Raw genomic sequence first — 17,741 nt, 5'->3', positions numbered from 1 at the left:
TCCAGGGGCGGATTTCACAAAGAGTTAGGACTAGTCCTAACTTAGGACTAGTCCTACGAGATATACAAATTGCATGGATAGTCCAAACTTAGGACGCATAACTAGTCCTATCTCGAGATAAGACTAGTCCTAACTCTTTGTGAAACCCACCTCTGTTGTTTTATATATCATAGTAAGTTTATTGGCTGCTTGTTTTACTTCCTCTATTGTGTTAAGCGCCTTGAGTGTCGTTTTTTAGGTGAAATTTGCTGCTATGTAAATGCTTTACTACTATTATCATGTTATTTGTTATCAGGTACGGAGGGAGTGGTTGAGATGCTGTCTGGGTATGCAAGGCAAGAAAGTACAATTTGATGAGAGTGTCAATACTTCGGTAAGCTCAAAAACGGTCAAGTGTGTGTTGTTTTAAAGTACATACATGTAGATGTTTAGATGTTTCAGTTGAATGATATTTCGGCAAGTTACTTGGAAATCTGAAATGACAAAATTGTCATATCCATAATTGCCTATAAATATTTGCCTCTATAGCAAATTTGGTTAAGTGCGCATTTTAGTGTCTTGATGTCAAGTTGCCAATTCAAACCATCGTCTTGGATTATATTTGCTAATCCCAGAATTATATAAAGAACCAAGAGTTAGATTGAAAGTTTCTACTGTCAAATCAGGCATTTTTGTAAGCATCTTATTCTTAAACAAAACATAAACTGTACAACTTGCCCACCGCAAATTGTCAAAACTTGGTCAGCACGGATTAAATGCCATCTTTGATTAAATATTCTAACAATGATGTGAAATTATAAAATAATTTTGAATAATGACTGGTTGTGATATTGTGATATTTTTACTGTATGCCTCTTTTTTCCCATGCCCATTCTTTGTTCTTTTCTATGTGCTTGCCTAACTGCACAATCATATGTTAAATTATCACTTGAATATATTTTTAATTCTAGTTTAGAATTTTGGCATAGATAGGGTTAGAGGCGTCTGTCTCCTGAAAAGGTCAAAACATTACCGATGCCAGCATGGATAGGCCTATGTAATAAGTAACTATTAGTTCTCTGTTGGCAGGACAGACGTATCCCCATACTTTTGTTTGGGCTCTGGCCTGGTGACCAGTCTTTTTTCTTTGTCTTTTTCTTCCACTCTGTGCTTTTAACATGTGTTCTGCGCCTTTGATAATTTTGTATGTAAGGGGCGCAATATAAGTTTTAAATATTATTATAAAACATTATTATTATTTATAATTTTATTTTGTGTTTCTAAATGTTTTTCTGTAATTTGTTATATCTTTATTTAAAAAACTCTGTATTTAAAACACAATTCAGCCTTTGGCTGCGACAATGTTTGAATGTTTTGAATAAACCAATAATAATAATAACAATACTAAAAACTCTTTGTTGATACAGCGGTCAGCGTTATCCTACAGCAAGACAGAGAATCAGTTCAGACACCACATTGGTATCTCAACTGGATCCATTGGTAGCAGTCATGGAAGCAGAAGCACTAAAGCAAGCACCAGGTTAGTAAAAACACAACTTGTTAATCAGTCTCCTGCAGGGCCCAATTTCATAGAGCTGCTTAAGCACAAAATTTTGCTTAAGCAAAAAAATCCTTGCTTACTAAAATCAGATTACCGGCCAAGAGCAAGTTCGAGTGAGGCACTATATAGTCGACTATAGTCGACCATTGGTTGATTTTGCCTGGTACCCAGGATGTATTGAATGCATAGGTAACCATGGAACATTGACCAGTGGTTGACAAATGGTCGCCACCCGAACTTGCTCCAAGACTCCACTCAATTGTTGTGCTAAGTAAACAACAGCTAAATACCAGTCACAAGCAATGTATATGCCATGACATTTTTGCCAGTAACATGTGTAAAATAAGCGAGCTATTTTCGTGCTGAAGCAAATTGTTTGCTTAAGCAGCTCTATGAAATTGGCCCCAGAGGATGACCAGAGCAAGCTAGTCCAAAGGCTGAGACCAATTAAGAACCCAGGTCAGCGGTAGGGAAGTTTAGAAAGGTTTTGTAGAGAGCACTTAATTTCGTATAAAACCAGTCCAATATGTATTCTTTAAAAAGTAATTTTCCTGTTTCAACTATCATAACTCTTTGCAATTGGGTCTTGTTTTAATGAATGCTAAAAGTGTTGCTTTTGAACTGTCAAACATTATTGACATATAACTTCCCTGCTAACATTACTTCCCCGCTTTAATTTTAAAATGTGTATGTTTTTATTCCTGTGTACCTTTCTATGCTTATATGTAACTCATCTTAAAGGAAGTGGACACTATTGGTAATTACTCAAATAAATTATTGGCATAAAACCTTTCTGGTGACGAGTAATGGGGAGAGGTTGATGGTATAAAACATTATGAGAGACGGCTCCCTCTGACATGCCATAGTTTTCGAGAAAGAAGTAATTTTCCACGAATTTGATTTCGAGACCTCAGGTTTAGAACTTGAGGTCTCGAAATCAACCATCTAAACGCACACAACTTCGTATGACAGGGGTGTTTCTTCTTTCATTATTATCTCGCAAGTTCGATGACCGATTGAGCTCAAATTTTCACAGTTTTGTTATTTTATGCTTATTTTGAGATGCACCAATTGTGAAGGCTAGTCTTTGACAATTACCAATAGTGTCCACTGCCTTTAATATGTATGGGATTTTAATGTTCCTTTGAGACTTTTTCTGAAGTGCCTTAGAGCATTTATAGCGCTATATAAATGTATTATTTTTATTATTACAAATATCCTCATTACTATTAACAGACCTGAAGGTTATCTACGCAACACAGCCAGCACCTCGACTACATCTCCATCAGCCCATGAGTATGTTCCATCTTACTACAATTACAAACCAAAGGTTACAAACCTGGACGGTAAGTTGACGTGCAAAGCTTTCATCTTGCACCCGGGGATGAAGTTGTGATTGGTTATGACGCTTTAGTTTTCCATGGTTTTTACACTAATTCCTGGTTCCGGTTTCTTAGAGCTGCTTAAGCAGAACAAATATTGCTTAAAAAATTGAGCAGAATTGAGCGGGATACCAGTTGCAAATGGTACATGTGACATAGTACTTTGGCTGGTAACCTGAATCTGGTAAGCATATTGTTAATGTGCTTAGCTACCTTTTTGTGCTTAAGCAGCTCTATGAAATTGGTCTTGAGATTGGTCAGGATTTGTGTTGGGAAGAAAGGAAATTCACTGAGTGTATGTTTTCATCTTGGGGTTTAGAGGGAAGGTTTCAGAGATAAAATTATTTCAAATTTTCAAAGGAAAGGTACTTTTTTTGAGGCAGTGGTTTTTTGGGCCTTCTTTTACTTGAAGTCTACATTTCTCTCCATAAAATCATTCGGGTTGAATATACCATACACGAATATGTGAATATTTATTAATGTGAAAATAATCTCTAATAAGATGTATGAGAAAAAAATTAACTTTTAACTAAACTGATAACCTTTCCTTCAATACCAAGACAAACATTTCCTAATAACGGTTGTAGACTTACTTTGTGAGAAATACTAGCCCTGTGATGGTAAATTTCAAAACTTCATTTGATGGAATGTTAATTTTGCTTTTGATGGAAGCTGTAAAAACTCTTCAAATTGTCATAATACTTTGTTCATAATCAAGACAGATCATCTACGAAGGTTCTGTTGTTATTATGTTGATTCAAAAAACAATCATTTAGAGACATCTATTTGCATACAAATGCTATCATATGCATATTCAACATAAGTATATCCACTTAAAACTTCTATTTAAAAATAAATTGAACGCAAAATGTAGTTTTTTTAATATTTATTTTTTATATAAAGATTTGAAATAATTAGTTCTGCCCAAAACAGTTGTACTATCTTTTGAAAACATTCCATGATTTTCATGTGTGTATATATGTGGTTCTATGGGGAACTTCAAAGACCAATACCTCACTAGTGTGATACTGACATGTTATATAAATATATCCATCTCATAATCAATACTACTAACTCATTGACTGAGTCATTAAGATTAATTCTTTCTTCTATAAACTTCTTCTAAACTTCTGTTAGTGAAACTTTACATTCAGAGAGATGAAAACTCTATAAAGTCTAACTCATGTTTGAACCTGCTTCTGTGTTTTTGGTGTTAGAAGCGTTTTCTTTCAGAAAAAAAGTGCTGCTTTTAAAAAGATAGCCAGCTATTTTTTTTTTAAATAACAATTGTTTGGTTTTTGAGAATTTATTATTTACTCTCTAGTCATCGAAATGGCCTTATGTACTTTGTAAGGCTGTAGGTTTTTTAACTAGTATCTTCTATAGTTGAATAACTAGACGTGGGTTTACAAATGGGAAAAGTAATCATTGGTTTCCTCCGAATAAGTTCTTATCTGTGTTAAAAATGGGCTTTGAACAGCTTATGAGAAAGTTTTTTACAAATAGTGGGAGTGCTTTGTTTGCCAATAGCTGCACATGTAAAATTGAATATACTACTGTCCGTAGTGATCGAGTATCAGGCGTGATAAATTGTCAAGATCAATTTTATTGATAGTAATTTTAATTCAAGGAAGGTTTGCGAGGATAAATGATACCAGATTTTTGGGGAAGAAGAGTCTTTGATTGACATAGGTTTCTTTAAACTAAAATCTGATCTCAGAATATTGATTTTTGTATAGAACCTTACAAAGTGGCAGCCATCTTGTTTGCTTAGTTCCTTCAAAATCCACAATTTAAAACTGAGGTTGGATGCAGACATATTAGTCAGGTCCTTCTCTATGTGTGTGTATGTTAATCATGACTGGTTACTGGGGAGCAAACCAAGAAGGCCCTAAGCTTTGGCATGGATCTATAGAGCTTCACGTTGGGTGCGTACGATTAGCCTCCCCGTATGAACCGGGGGTTTACATTCGAGGAAGCCACCAGAGACCCGCTCGCGAGCTGGGACTTCGGTGGCTGACAACAGGGCAGACACGAATATCATGTGATGGCTAATCCGAAAACTCGTGTAAGCTAATCGAACGCACCCAATGTGACTTGTAGACTTTCATTCTTCTGTGCATGTATGCATGTCGGTCTATAACTCTTGCATCCCTTATTAACCTTATACTACCAACAGATCCCGATAACTTGACTCTTCTCAACCCTCAAAGAAACAACCTACTAGGTAAGGTCACCATCCCTGACCCTTGACCCTGTTTGATATGAGGTCATGATAGTAGAAAGGATGTTATTAACGAGTAACAGCTAACATAGATAACTACACAAAGATGTTTCTGATGCACTCTGTCTGTATGTCTTGATACATGCCTTCTTTAGAGGGGCATTCACACATGATATGTCATTTAGAGGATGTCATTAGTGGCACAGCTTTGCTATTGCTGTGTCACCCTAGTGTCATTCTGTGTGTCACTACTATTGTCAGGCCTTGCAGTGTCACGGTGTGCACTAGGAACAACATTTTATTAAAACAAAATTGAAGAAAGCAGTCAGAAATGGACTTGCAAGTTTACATATAAGTAACCTGGAAAATACACATCATTAAAGTTGATAGTTAAGTTATAAAGCCATGTGATGTCTACTTAAAACTTGCATGCTCCTGTCCAAGAACGATCAATGACTGTTTGCTTCAACACTCAGTGGTAGAAACATCTTTTTTACCCAAACGTGCTGAAATGAAGATGTGTCGCTTGTGAATGAGAGGTAGATAATTGTTCTAGTCCATATCAGATTGAGTCAATCTGGTTAATGTTTAATGTGTTAGCTGAGAGATGCTTGATAACATTTAGCCAACAATAGAGATGTAAGCATTGGACCATTGTCAAGTGTGATGTAGTAACTATAGAGGTGCATGAACCTAGATCATGTGTGTGGATTAGTGTCATTCACAGTCATTTACAGTCAATTACAGTCAATTACGGCCAATTACAGCCAACATTACAAACTAGGTCCATGTACATGTATAAATTGCACAGAGGTTAAGACTCAAAGCAATGTGAGGCAAGTTCATGCAGAACAAATCTCCAGTTTGAGATAATAAATACTTATAAGACATTCTTGTAGAGTGCATTTCAGTTCTGGGATAACTCTCAATGCGCTTTACAAACAATGATGTCTACAAGTTAAATTATTCACTTAAGAGGGGTCGTTTCTTTCTGTGATTTGAAGGACACTTAGTTTAGTCACTGCTAATTCTATTTAGGATAGATAGTTACATTTGTAGAGTGGCCTTAGATGACTAATGATTACTTTAACGCATTGTACTAACATTTCACCTCCATTTCCATCATCCCATTCTCACTTCCTTCCATCCATACCTACCTAACATCCATCCCTCCATCCTTCATTCCCTTGTACCTCCTCTTCATTACTTTACATCAACCCCTCTTCCAACCATCCTTCTTCCATCCCTGACCACTTGTTCCATCCCTACACCACTCCCATTTCTCCTTCATCCTTTCCCTGTACCCCCCCCCCAACCTTACTCACATCAATCCCTCTTCAATCCATCTCCCTCCTTTTTGCATCTCTGCTCTGCTCCCCTTTTCCATCCTTTATTCCCTCCTTCATCCATTCACTTATACCTCCTCTTCCTACCTGCCTTACATTAACCCCTCTTCCACGGCCATTCTCCTTTCGTCCCTGACCACCTTTTCCATCCCTACATCCCTTATTCCCTCCTTTATCCAATCACTCCCCCATCCTCTTCATACCTTCACACCTCAACCTTTCTTCCAACCATCCTCCGTCCATCTCTGACCACATTTCCATCCTTTCATCTGTCCCTTCATCTCCCCCCCACCCTTCATCCCTCCATCTGCTTCTCATCCTTGCTGACTTGGCTGCCCGTAGACTGGGACTATGACTTCAGTGGTAGTCACACAGTGACTTTGAGTAATAGCCATAGCCGTACTAATAGCCGTAGTCAGAGCTGTGTGAGTCAGGGGCGTCAGAGCCAGCGCAGCCACCGTGGTAAGATCTATGGCTGCTCTCTCCTGCTGGCGGATTACTGTCAAACCTGCCTCATTTTTATTTATCTTGTCATTATTTTTGAACACTCTGCAATGAGTAAAGCCTGGTTCATGCGAATGCGAATGCAAAGGGATCAAATTTTAGTGACGCAAAAATTGATATGCCCTCTCTTTCCAATTGTGACGCAAGGAAACTCGCTTCTCTTGAAGCAGGAAGTTTGAAACGGGCTTATGTTATCTCATATTTTGTATTGGCTTTATTTATCTTATATTATTTTGTATTAGTTTGTATTACACAGTTAATCTATTTAATTTGTTTTCCCCCAAATTTGTTTATGAGTTTTATGGATTATGTTCTTCATGTTGTAAGAATGTGTACCGGTACTGTATATGTAGATGTTGTATAAGGCGCATTTCTAGAAAGCTTTTTCTTACCCCACAAAACCGATCCAGAAGATGCGACATTGGTGTTAATAACAATAGAATGAAAAAGCACCAGCCATCATAAAATTACACTTATCTTTATCTTAGCATAATTCCTTCACTCGCAGTTTGTTTGGAAATGTGATCAAAAGGCATAAATGAGTGCTTTCGGTGATTCATCTAAACTGTGATTATCTACACACATTTCAACTTATCATGTGTTGCTGTTCATACTAACGTCCTTTTGCTTGTTTTCCCTCACCCTTGAATGGTTGATGCACTCAGCACTAATACTAACACTGTAATCAGAGACCTTTTCGCAAATACCCATTCCGTAACGTGCATGCTGGTCTAGCTAGCGATCAAACTGGATCGCTGGCTAGACCAGAATGCACCTTGTTCCATGCCTAACGAGTATCTGCGATAAGGTCTACGTGTTGTGATGTAGTGGTATCTCATGCTATCTGAGTAATTCCTACTTTAATGCTGTGATTTGATGCATGTCATGTTGTGATATCTAATAATACTCACCTTTCAACCCTCTTTATACTAAAACCAAACACAGCTACAATTCATGAAATAATAGCAGTATGGACTGTAAAGGGGTAATCCTGTTTCAGCCCCAGGAGTAGGTGGCAACGGCCCCTGGAAAATTAGTTGATTTGTAGCCCATACCTTGAAATGGCCTTCAGGCCTTGTGTGTTTGGCGACTTGCATAAAAATTTAAAAAACTCAAGTATGAAATCTGGAAGGGGCTATTTCCCAAGTACTACTTAAACAGTGGGTGCGTTCGTTTAGCTTCCCTGGGTAATCCCCGGTGTGTGGCGTTTTTTCCCTTCCAGGACGAACGTGGGTAATTATCTGCACACGTTTGTCTTGGAAAAAAAACACGCCATACACCGGGGTTGACCCGGGGAAGCTAAACGAAGGCACCCAGTACAAGACTGTATCTATTGTGTACTGAGTGATTGCCATGCAAGATACTTCGGTTCTGAATAAGCTCAGAAAAAGGACAGATGTGTTTTAGAAATTGCAAGGCTTATATTATCTCGTCTTCCTCACTATCCTGGGTGAAGCAAAAGCATATTTTGTTGCATGCATCAGTTTTCACTGTAGACAGTTGAACTGGCAAATTACTTGGGCAACCATATGCATTTGTTTGTAATGGACCTTTTCATTGTTGGTAAATTAAGTTGGCCGGTAAGCATGGCCTGCCAAATGTTAGCAAGACAATCAATCGTGTAAGAAGATTCCTCAGCTGAAATATCTCAAATACCCAACAAATTCAACATATCTTTGAGTATTTGTGTATCATTTCTGGCTATCTGTTTTTGATATGCATTTATGGCTTTCCATAGTTTTCCACTTGGTTGGCAAAAAAAAATGGGCTGTGACTTTGCATTAGTAGGTCTTTACATGTACATGATTCTTGGTTGTTTGATTGAGTGATTGATTGAGTGATTGATTTCTAAATTCCAGATGATCAAGATTCCGATTCTGACAGTGACGCTTCAATCCAGAGGAATCGTGACAGCATGTCATTAGCTTCATCTCACTCCTCGGATGAAGAGGAAGAAGGGGTGGATCTATGGAAGACAGGCCCCACAAAGGTCAACCTTCCAGGTAGGTAGCCAACTCTCTACAGACCCCTCACAAACACCCTGGGCCCAATTTCATATAAGTTGATAAGCAAAACATACTGCTTAGCAAATATCTTGGCTTTAAAGATGCTATGTCAGATTTTTGGCCGATTTGACCCAAAAATTTTGATTTAAAATTCAATAGGTATTTTGATGGGGTCGAGAAAGTTACAAGCTTTCATTTGAGCCATTGCTCGAAAAAGTCCGCCAATTATTAGTAGCAGTGAAATAAAGTGCTCAAAATTAGTTTTTGTCGGGATCCTGACAATATATCACGTGACCAATTCTTATGTGTTTTATAAGAAACGTTTTAAATTTTTGTCATGGTTCCTGACCATTAAAAGTAAAAGTTAAACTTTTTTTCGTTAGAGCGGGTGATACTCTTTGAAATACCATTCACTCAAAAAAAAAAATTTTGCTAATGTTTGGGGCCAAAAATCTGACATAGCATCTTTAAAAATAAAAATAAAATACTTTTTTTTCTTCAGACTTGAGGAAGAAAAGTCTACTTGTTTTGTTCTTTTGCATTTTGTACTGGTTGTTTTCCAATTTATAATTTTTGTTTTATTGTTGTCTACTTGAATTTTGATGTTTTTATCTTGTAAATGACATGTAATTTTACCTTTTTTAGTCACAGTGTTATGATGTTATACCAATATACCAATACCAACTTATTTAAATAATGTTTATGTTTTCTTTGACAGATAATATTACCTCCCATGGTTTAGGACCAATACACAGCACACCAAAAGGTGAGTTTATCTTCATTGATGCCGTTCTGTTAAGAATTCTGTAAATTTAAGATACTTTCATTCATAATTTCAAATTTTTGTAAACTGTACATTTCGGCTTTTAATAAACCATGAATAATAATATTCTTACAGGTGTAACAGTCCTACCTCCAGATAACATTGACATCAAGAGGAAGTGGCCAGGGGAGCCCTACATGGGCGAGATGGAGACCAAACCGACCCAGCGAGCAGAGCTTAGTATTTTAGATCCTAGGTTCCCGTTGGATAATGATCGGGATAACAGCGTGACGGGGAGTGTCACTGGAAGTGTCAATGGAAGTATAAATGGTGAGTCTTCGTTGGCTACTAGCTACTTATCAAGGAATTATATTTAGTACAGCTCATTGTTGAACTGTTTCTTAACAAGTGTTTTCTTTGGTCAAAGATAATTGCACGCCTGTCTTTGTCCAACCTGTCTCTCCGTTAGATATTGAAATTGTTCTTGTTTTGTTTGTCCTTGTAAGGTACTTCACTACAAGCCTCGGCTTCTAGAAGATGTCTCCATACTTATTTAGTCTGCTATCTTTCACACTTACCACAACTTGTAATTATTTATATCAAATTCCCGCATTTTCATTGTTCACATTTTTTTTCCTCCAAAAATGTGAGTTTGAATTGAATTGAATATTTTATTGTGATTTTTGTAACTGCTTTTATCTCTTTGTATTTGTAATTTGATTTCAGTCTTAGGTGCTCCCCTACAGAAGGCCTTGTCCTCTGGGATGACACCCTTCCAAACCTACCTATGTCTCATATTTTCTTGTTAAAATTTGTATACAACATGTGTATAACTTTATATTGCCTTATGTACTACAAACTTAAGTTATTTGTTGTATGTATGTTAATAAAAAACTGGACAATTTGGATTGAAACAAGAACACAATTACTAAGCCGTTTTGTTTCATGTTTCAAACAGGGAGCAACCGAAACTTGATAGTTTCCCACGTCTCGGCACGACCTGACATCCTCCCCTTGAAGGGGATCATGAAGACCCCCGGCTCATCCCACAAGGGATCATCTCATGGATCAGGATCAGGATCAGGTTCTAATGCTAGCCTGACTAAGATCCCGATGTCGCTGACGACTACCCCGGATAAATACGGACCGGGTCTGGGGATTCAGTTCCCTCCAGAGCAAAGGAGTCAAGACTCAGAGTCAGAGTAAGTAGTTAGACCCTTTTTAAAGACACTGTGCACTATTGGGAATAACTCAAAATAATTGTTGGCATATGAAAACTTACTTGGAAGCGAGAAAAGGAGAGCTTTTGATGCTAAAAAAAAAAAAACATTGTGAGAAACGGCTCCCCCTGCAGTAACGTAGTTTTTCAGAAAGAGGCAATTAATTTCTCACTCAAATAATGAAAGACTTCAGCTGAAGCCTTTTATTATGCATCTGAAAGCACACAAAGTTGTGCAACAACAGTGTCTTTTCTTTCATATTATTCAATTGCAACTTCTTGACCAATTTAGCCCAAATTTCCACAGGTATTGCATTTGTATGTAGACCTTTTCTTGTGTCTTTGTCCGTCATCCTTGTCTATAGTTGTCCAAAAAAGCTATATGGCCAACTGATCAATTTACTTTTGTCAATCTACCTATCAACTGCTAAATCTACACTACCTCAACAATCAGTCAGTTGTCCACTTTTTTTGCATCTCTTCATTTTATATACCATTATTTTATCATAGGATTATCTACTGAGCTTACTGGATTACTCCAAGGATTAACTCCACCCTATAAAGACATGACTGGATGGAAGACATTGGGATTAATAAAGGGAGATTAAAGCTCAAGTTCGGGTGGATGTTTGAATCAGAATTAAACAGGATGAATAAACACCCCATGCCTTATTTAAGAAGTCATGCGCTAAATTGTTGTAATTGCAAATGTGTTAAATGTTGATCACAGTGGAAAGAAAAAAATTCCATGTGGCTTGTTGGTTATTAAAGTCTCTCTGGTGTGGAAAGTGATGATGACATAAAACAGTGTATCCAAACCGCTATTGTTTTGTTGTTGTTGTTGTTGTTGTTGTTGTTGTTGTTGTTGTTGTTGTTGTTGTTGGTTGTTTGCACAAGCTTTGATTTATCAGCACATGGTCAAGAAATGGAGTTTGTGTTGACGCAGTTTGTTTACTTGAATATCTAATGATCTAAAAGAAGCCGTTATAAAACACTCAGTATTGATGCTTTTGTTTTAGATGTAAAGGCTAAAGTAATGAAAATTGTCAACATAAACTAATTTCACTGACTATTGCCAGAGCACATGCTTACAACTTGACTTTTTTTCAGGAGGTTGTTGTTGATGTAACTGTTCTCTGTTACTTTTATGTTTTGATTGATCTGCTATTTATATCAAAGAATCCACCAAAGCAACATAAGAGCAAGTTTGAGCGAGGGACTATAGTTGACTATTGTCGACCATTGGGTGATTTTGCCTGGTACCCAGGATGTATTTCATGCATAGGTTAACATGGAATATTGACTAGTGGTTGACAAATGGTTGCTACTCGAACTTGCCCATAATCATCAAATTGCCACATTGCATGACTGTGTTTTGTTTTCTTGATTTGAGCATTTTTATTTGATACAGTTGTTATAATTTTTGCTTTTCTTTTCCTTTCTCCCTATTTCTCCCTGTTCTGTGTTTTCCTTTGTGTTATTTCCCCCCTACAGTGGTAGCAGTAATGAGACGTCAGTATGACCTACAGTTCACATCAGCACCATTGCTTTGTAAAGAACTGCATGTTGTGTGTGTCCACAAAAAAAAATTGTGTCGTTTCTGTCTTTGATAAAATAAATAAATTGTGTACAGCTGCTGCCTATATACGACTTGAGAGAATCGGAGAGACTTTTTGTACATACAAAATAAATATTCTAAATGTATACATTTTTTTTGTACAATTTCCTTTTTCTCCTCTGTAAATTTTTGCTTTTCCTTTTTTAAAAGTGTGTGGTTGTTTACAGCAACTTCCATCTAGGATGGGTTGTTGTGTATAATATTGAATAATAATGTGTGATTGGAAGCTTATATGATGTCTGTGGTGTATTTTCAACTCTGATGGTGCATTATGTGTTTGATTGAACATTGTGTCTTAAATGTAGGACATTTTTTAAGGCAGGCAAAAGCCGCCTTTGTATTTTAAAGGTAATTCATGATGTCGTTTTATCGATGCTCTCTCTGTTTTATTTTTCTATTAGTTCACTCCCATTTTGTTTTTAACGATGACAGTTTTATAAATGTATAAAATGGGATGTGATTTCAAACGGTGCTTTGGTTTAAGATTTTTGAAGAAAAAAAAAAGCTTACGCCAAGGTTGTTTTTTAATTTCTGTCTGCGTTAAAATTTTCATTTTTTATCTGCTAGGTGATATGTGTTGAACATACCTTGGGATTTTTAAAACCAAATGTTTTTTTTCTTCAGATTTCATAATTACATGAGGGATGAGCAGAATGGTTTTGGTTTTATCCAGTACGTCTTGTTTTCCCCAATAGCACTGAGAAAGCACCGAGTAATCACACATCGGTGTAAGGACAAAACCAAAATAATAAAAACAGTTTTTCAAAGAAGTGACCCATGAAGTAAAGGAAAGATTGGTTGCAGATTTCTCGCAAGGTAATGAAATGACTGGGTTGTATCCATGTACATGTACATGTACATCGTGCTGAGTAGATCAGAATTTGACTGTCTTAGAGAACAATTTGGGCCTTCTTTCTATAACCCCTTAAAAAGACCTTTACAACATACACGAACTGGTTGAAAATTGAAGGTCAGTTTCATTGTTGATTCTGTGAAGAAAGGTGAAAAAATTTGAGTCACACGACTTGTAACTCTTCTTAAAGATGGGCTTGACGCAGTCTGATTTCAATTCAGTTCAGTCGTTCATTTATGCTCACATTAAATAAACACATCCGGATTCCATTGGAAACTGTGAAGTATTTTACCGTGAAAAGGCTTTGGTTTATAAAACTTGTACAAAATAAATGTACACGAGACTGCAGGCCTAATTGACATCAAAATCATGCTCTTGTCATTTGAGGGGGAACAATTTATTGAAGAACAAAAGATAAGTTAATCTAAAACAATTCCTGTAATTATGAAATCATCCAAATTGATCAAGACACCATAATTTTTTTCTATAAATAATAAAACTTAAGTTTTTTTAAAATAATAATTTCAAGGTAGCAGGGAGTCTTAATAGTTGTACTGCAAATTACGTTTTTTTATTCTTAGATTGCCTTGCCAAATTATTCCTCTGCTTTGTATAAAAGTTTAAGTACTACTGTTCTGCCCCCAAGATGGGCTGAGCGAATACCAGTACGAATCAATGAGAAGTTTCTGTATATATTATGTATATGATTCCGGTATTAGGCGTGCATCTAAGCTTCTGAAATTACTAGAGAAATTTGTATTTATAAGGCTTGGTAATGATTTTAATGATTGTTTTTTTTTTATAAATAATTTTCCATCAAGTTTTACTAGGAGGTGCTTTATAAGTAGCTTTAGTATTTTGATTTGGGACGGTTTGCATAAATTGAGAAAGTTTTAGAAGCATAGATTGGCGTTTTAGTTTGAAAGGTCAAACCAATAAGGGTTTTGATTTGCATATATAGATGACTAAAGTATTTTTGTTCTCTTATTCTCCTTCTTTGAAAAGAATTTGCAATATAAAGTCTTCTGTCCCGCCAAGTAATTGGTCGTTTTTTTAAATAAAAATTGTTTTTTAAAGCCTCTGAACTGAAACCTCTAACCACTACTGTTGCAATCTATTACTATAGTACTTTTTCTGGACCAATTTGTTCAATCCCTTCCCTAATAACAAAAGTCAAGAAAAACAACATTTCTGAGAATTTCTTGAAGGTTTTGGCTTCCCGGATGATAGTGTGTCCACCCCCCCCCCCTTTTCTGGTGCTTTTTAAAGTATTCCATTGTAATCAAAGCAATATCAATCTTAATCTTCTGAGTGTTTTTCCACCGACCCCCCCCCCCCATCTCCCTGTATTAACAACATGTGTCTATGCCTTCTCATAATAACACTATCCATTCAAACTGACAGACTTCAAACTGTGGGCTTAATTGCAAAGATCGTCAAAATACAATGGCAGGTGTTCACATGATTTGAATTTTGTTTAAAAAAATTGCTAACTACTGGGGGTGAATTTGATTGAATGGCTAAAGCATACACAAAGCTACTATTAAGCACAGACGCATTGTTCCTTGGTAGGAACAGGTCACAAGTCACATTTATAGTAAATGTAATTTATTACTAATCTTCGCGATCATTTTGCTAACAATTTCTGCTAAAATTGCAATCTAATGTTGGCATTCTCCCATTTCACTGATCTACAAAGAATACACATGATTGACTAATAACAAACTCGCTTAGCATGAATTGTTTTCTCAACCAATTTGGCATTGTTGACTGCTGCGCTGGTTTGCTAAGCAAACAAAATTGTTAAGCATTTTTTTTATACTTGCAGCTGCATTATGAAATAAGGCCCAGAGCCGGTCTCCAAAATTGTTGAATAAGCAACTATGCAATGTGTTAAGTTATGAACACTTTGCACTGGATGGCACAACATCAGTGACGTCTTCTTATTGGGGGTACTTAAGTGGAAAAGTTATCAGAGTTGAGTTGCTTTATAGATCCTCAACTTGATGTTTGTGTTTGGTTATTAATTTCCACTCAAGTAAACAACAAGTCATAAAACGTTGGCTCTGAAGAAAATAAAACATATTGAGCAGAGGGCTATTCAGAAACCCATAGACTTGTATCGATAACCCTATGTAGTTGACAATGGGAAAGTGGGTGTATTTATGCAAAACTAGGATCCTGAATTTTGTTTTATATCACTTGTATAACTTGCAGTTTATATGACCTCGATACTGTATTTTGCATTATTATTTGATGATGCACCTCTAAACGAAATGGTGCAGATTTGAATTGTTTTTATTGAATGACTTTCTAATCTTTCTAATCAACGCAATGAAGCTTCCTTTAATCCGATTTCTTAATCTTCCATTGATGGATTCCACCTATGTTTAAAACCAGCCAAGCCTTCTCGATTCCTATCCAAGTCATTATCATTATTAAGTTTTTTTTATCTGATGGGTTATTCCGATGGGAATATTTTGTAATAGTTTGAGTGGTATTTAAAGTAATGACCTCAAAATACTTGGAGTCGTCTTTTGTACATATACAATTTCTCATCATGTGTGTTCAAGCAACTTGAATGTTTAGTAGTACTTTTAACATGTTTATGAAATCATGGTATAAAAAATGCAGTATAAATCTACAGAGAAATTCACCCTAAATTGTCGGAGCGGTTTCACAATCTCATTTAACTGATAACGACACAAGCGGGACGAAAATTAATTACTTGAAATTTGTACAAAAAAACACAAAAAATAATGAAAATTATATATTGAAATCATGCATATGTCCAAAATTGGTGTTTGTCGCATAGTGATATATAATGTACAATATGAATAGAAACAGCTTCTAGTACTTATGAACATGCTGAGAAAATACATTAACTGTAATTTGTAGAAGTGTAGTTAGATTATGTGTTTTATTGGACAGTACTTTCAGGGCCAACTGTTCAGAGAGTTACATTTTGAAATGATTGTCAAAACCAATTGCATCTTTGGCTGAGTCTGTTTGTCTCTTCAGCTACAGTAATAGACCTAATGCATTGTCGTCATCCTGCCGCCATCTAGAGGTAAAAACGAACAGATTTGTATGCGCAACAATAAAAACGAACAGATTTGCATGCCCGGCGCACAGAATTGGCCAATCAACGGCCGTTTTTTTTAACCTCTAGGTAAGGGCACCTTACTGGTAGGACATCACGTGCATAAAGTTGATAAGATCTTTTCACATCACTCATGGCCTGATAGACCTTTACAAACCATCTAAGTGATATTTGCTGACTTCAAACATGATTAAGGAACTGTGGATTGAAAGAGGCCCGACCATCTTTCATTCTAAGCCTCATGCGGGGTATGGACCTTTGCTTTTATTTACCAACTACATAGTGCTTGGCAAGCTAGTGTTAAACTTAAATGTTGGTGAAGTTAAAAGACCGAGAAAAGTGGTCCATACATTTACTCATACAAAAATGAAGACGGTTGTTTGTTCTGGAAGGGTTGAAGGTTTATGGGCCATTTTTGACACCAAGTCTTTAACTGTGTGAGTTGTGTTGAAGTATACGTTCGTAAGGAATGTGACATGACTAAGGATGCTGTAAAAAAAAAAACAGCTTGATTGTTTCTGCTATGGTTTTGAAAACACGCAATTACTCTAAAATGTACTAGAATTATTACAAAAAACCATAAAGACTAGTAAACAAACCAGCATAGAAAACACATTCCCAGCTTCCAGCTTATATATATTTCACTTCCTGTGAGTTGAGAACTAAGTAGTTAATCTCTGTTAAAATGCTTTATTGTGTATTGCGGTGGTGCAGAACTTCATGAGTGTATTATAAGGTACAGTGGCACTATTAAACAGTGGCACTTTAACGCTCCAGTTTAAGGATCCTCATTAAAATATCCATCAAATTTGGAGGAAAATTTGTGAAAATAGTGTGATCGGTTGTGTCCTTTCTTGGTGTGTTGAATTTGTCCTGTCAGGTTTACGGTAACACCATGTGTGTGTCTACTTGTCGGGTAGACTTTGTTCTTAGAGAACTGTTTTGTTATATACATGCATTGTACTACCACAGAGTAGATTTCAGATTTTTTTGAGACTTCTCAGTTCTGTATTGTCTGATTTGGCGGTAAATAAGTCACATATACTTGTTATATCTGTTAGACATGGATGAATGTATAGTCGGGAAGAGCTAATTCGCCTTTTGTATCAACGATTATGGAAACGTTAATATTTAAAATGTCATCAATATGAAGTTTCAAATTTCAAGGAGAACTTCTGAAGTA

General features: G+C 36.3%; 1 protein-coding gene across 3 annotated transcripts in view; it reads left to right on the top strand.

Moving 5' to 3' along the window:
* Positions 1-17,388, top strand: part of LOC139934119 (cadherin EGF LAG seven-pass G-type receptor 2-like) — a 125,825-nt gene extending 108,437 nt beyond the window's left edge. Inside the window, exons 24-32 of one of the 3 annotated variants that reach the window (XM_071928406.1) lie at positions 296-373; positions 1,407-1,519; positions 2,777-2,886; positions 5,102-5,149; positions 8,856-8,999; positions 9,721-9,768; positions 9,901-10,095; positions 10,724-10,967; positions 12,479-17,388. In XM_071928406.1, the coding sequence (XP_071784507.1) occupies positions 296-373; positions 1,407-1,519; positions 2,777-2,886; positions 5,102-5,149; positions 8,856-8,999; positions 9,721-9,768; positions 9,901-10,095; positions 10,724-10,967; positions 12,479-12,506 (1,008 nt within the window). In that variant the 3' untranslated portion in view covers positions 12,507-17,388. The other 2 variants (XM_071928407.1, XM_071928408.1) reach the window with 2 other exon arrangements.
* Positions 17,389-17,741: the final 353 nt, after the last annotated feature.

This window comes from Asterias amurensis, chromosome 2 (assembly GCF_032118995.1).
Source record: "Asterias amurensis chromosome 2, ASM3211899v1".
NCBI classification, from domain to species: Eukaryota; Metazoa; Echinodermata; class Asteroidea; order Forcipulatida; family Asteriidae; genus Asterias; species Asterias amurensis.
The sequence above is the reverse complement of the archived record's forward strand: the minus strand, read 5'-3'. Positions and strand labels throughout refer to the sequence as shown.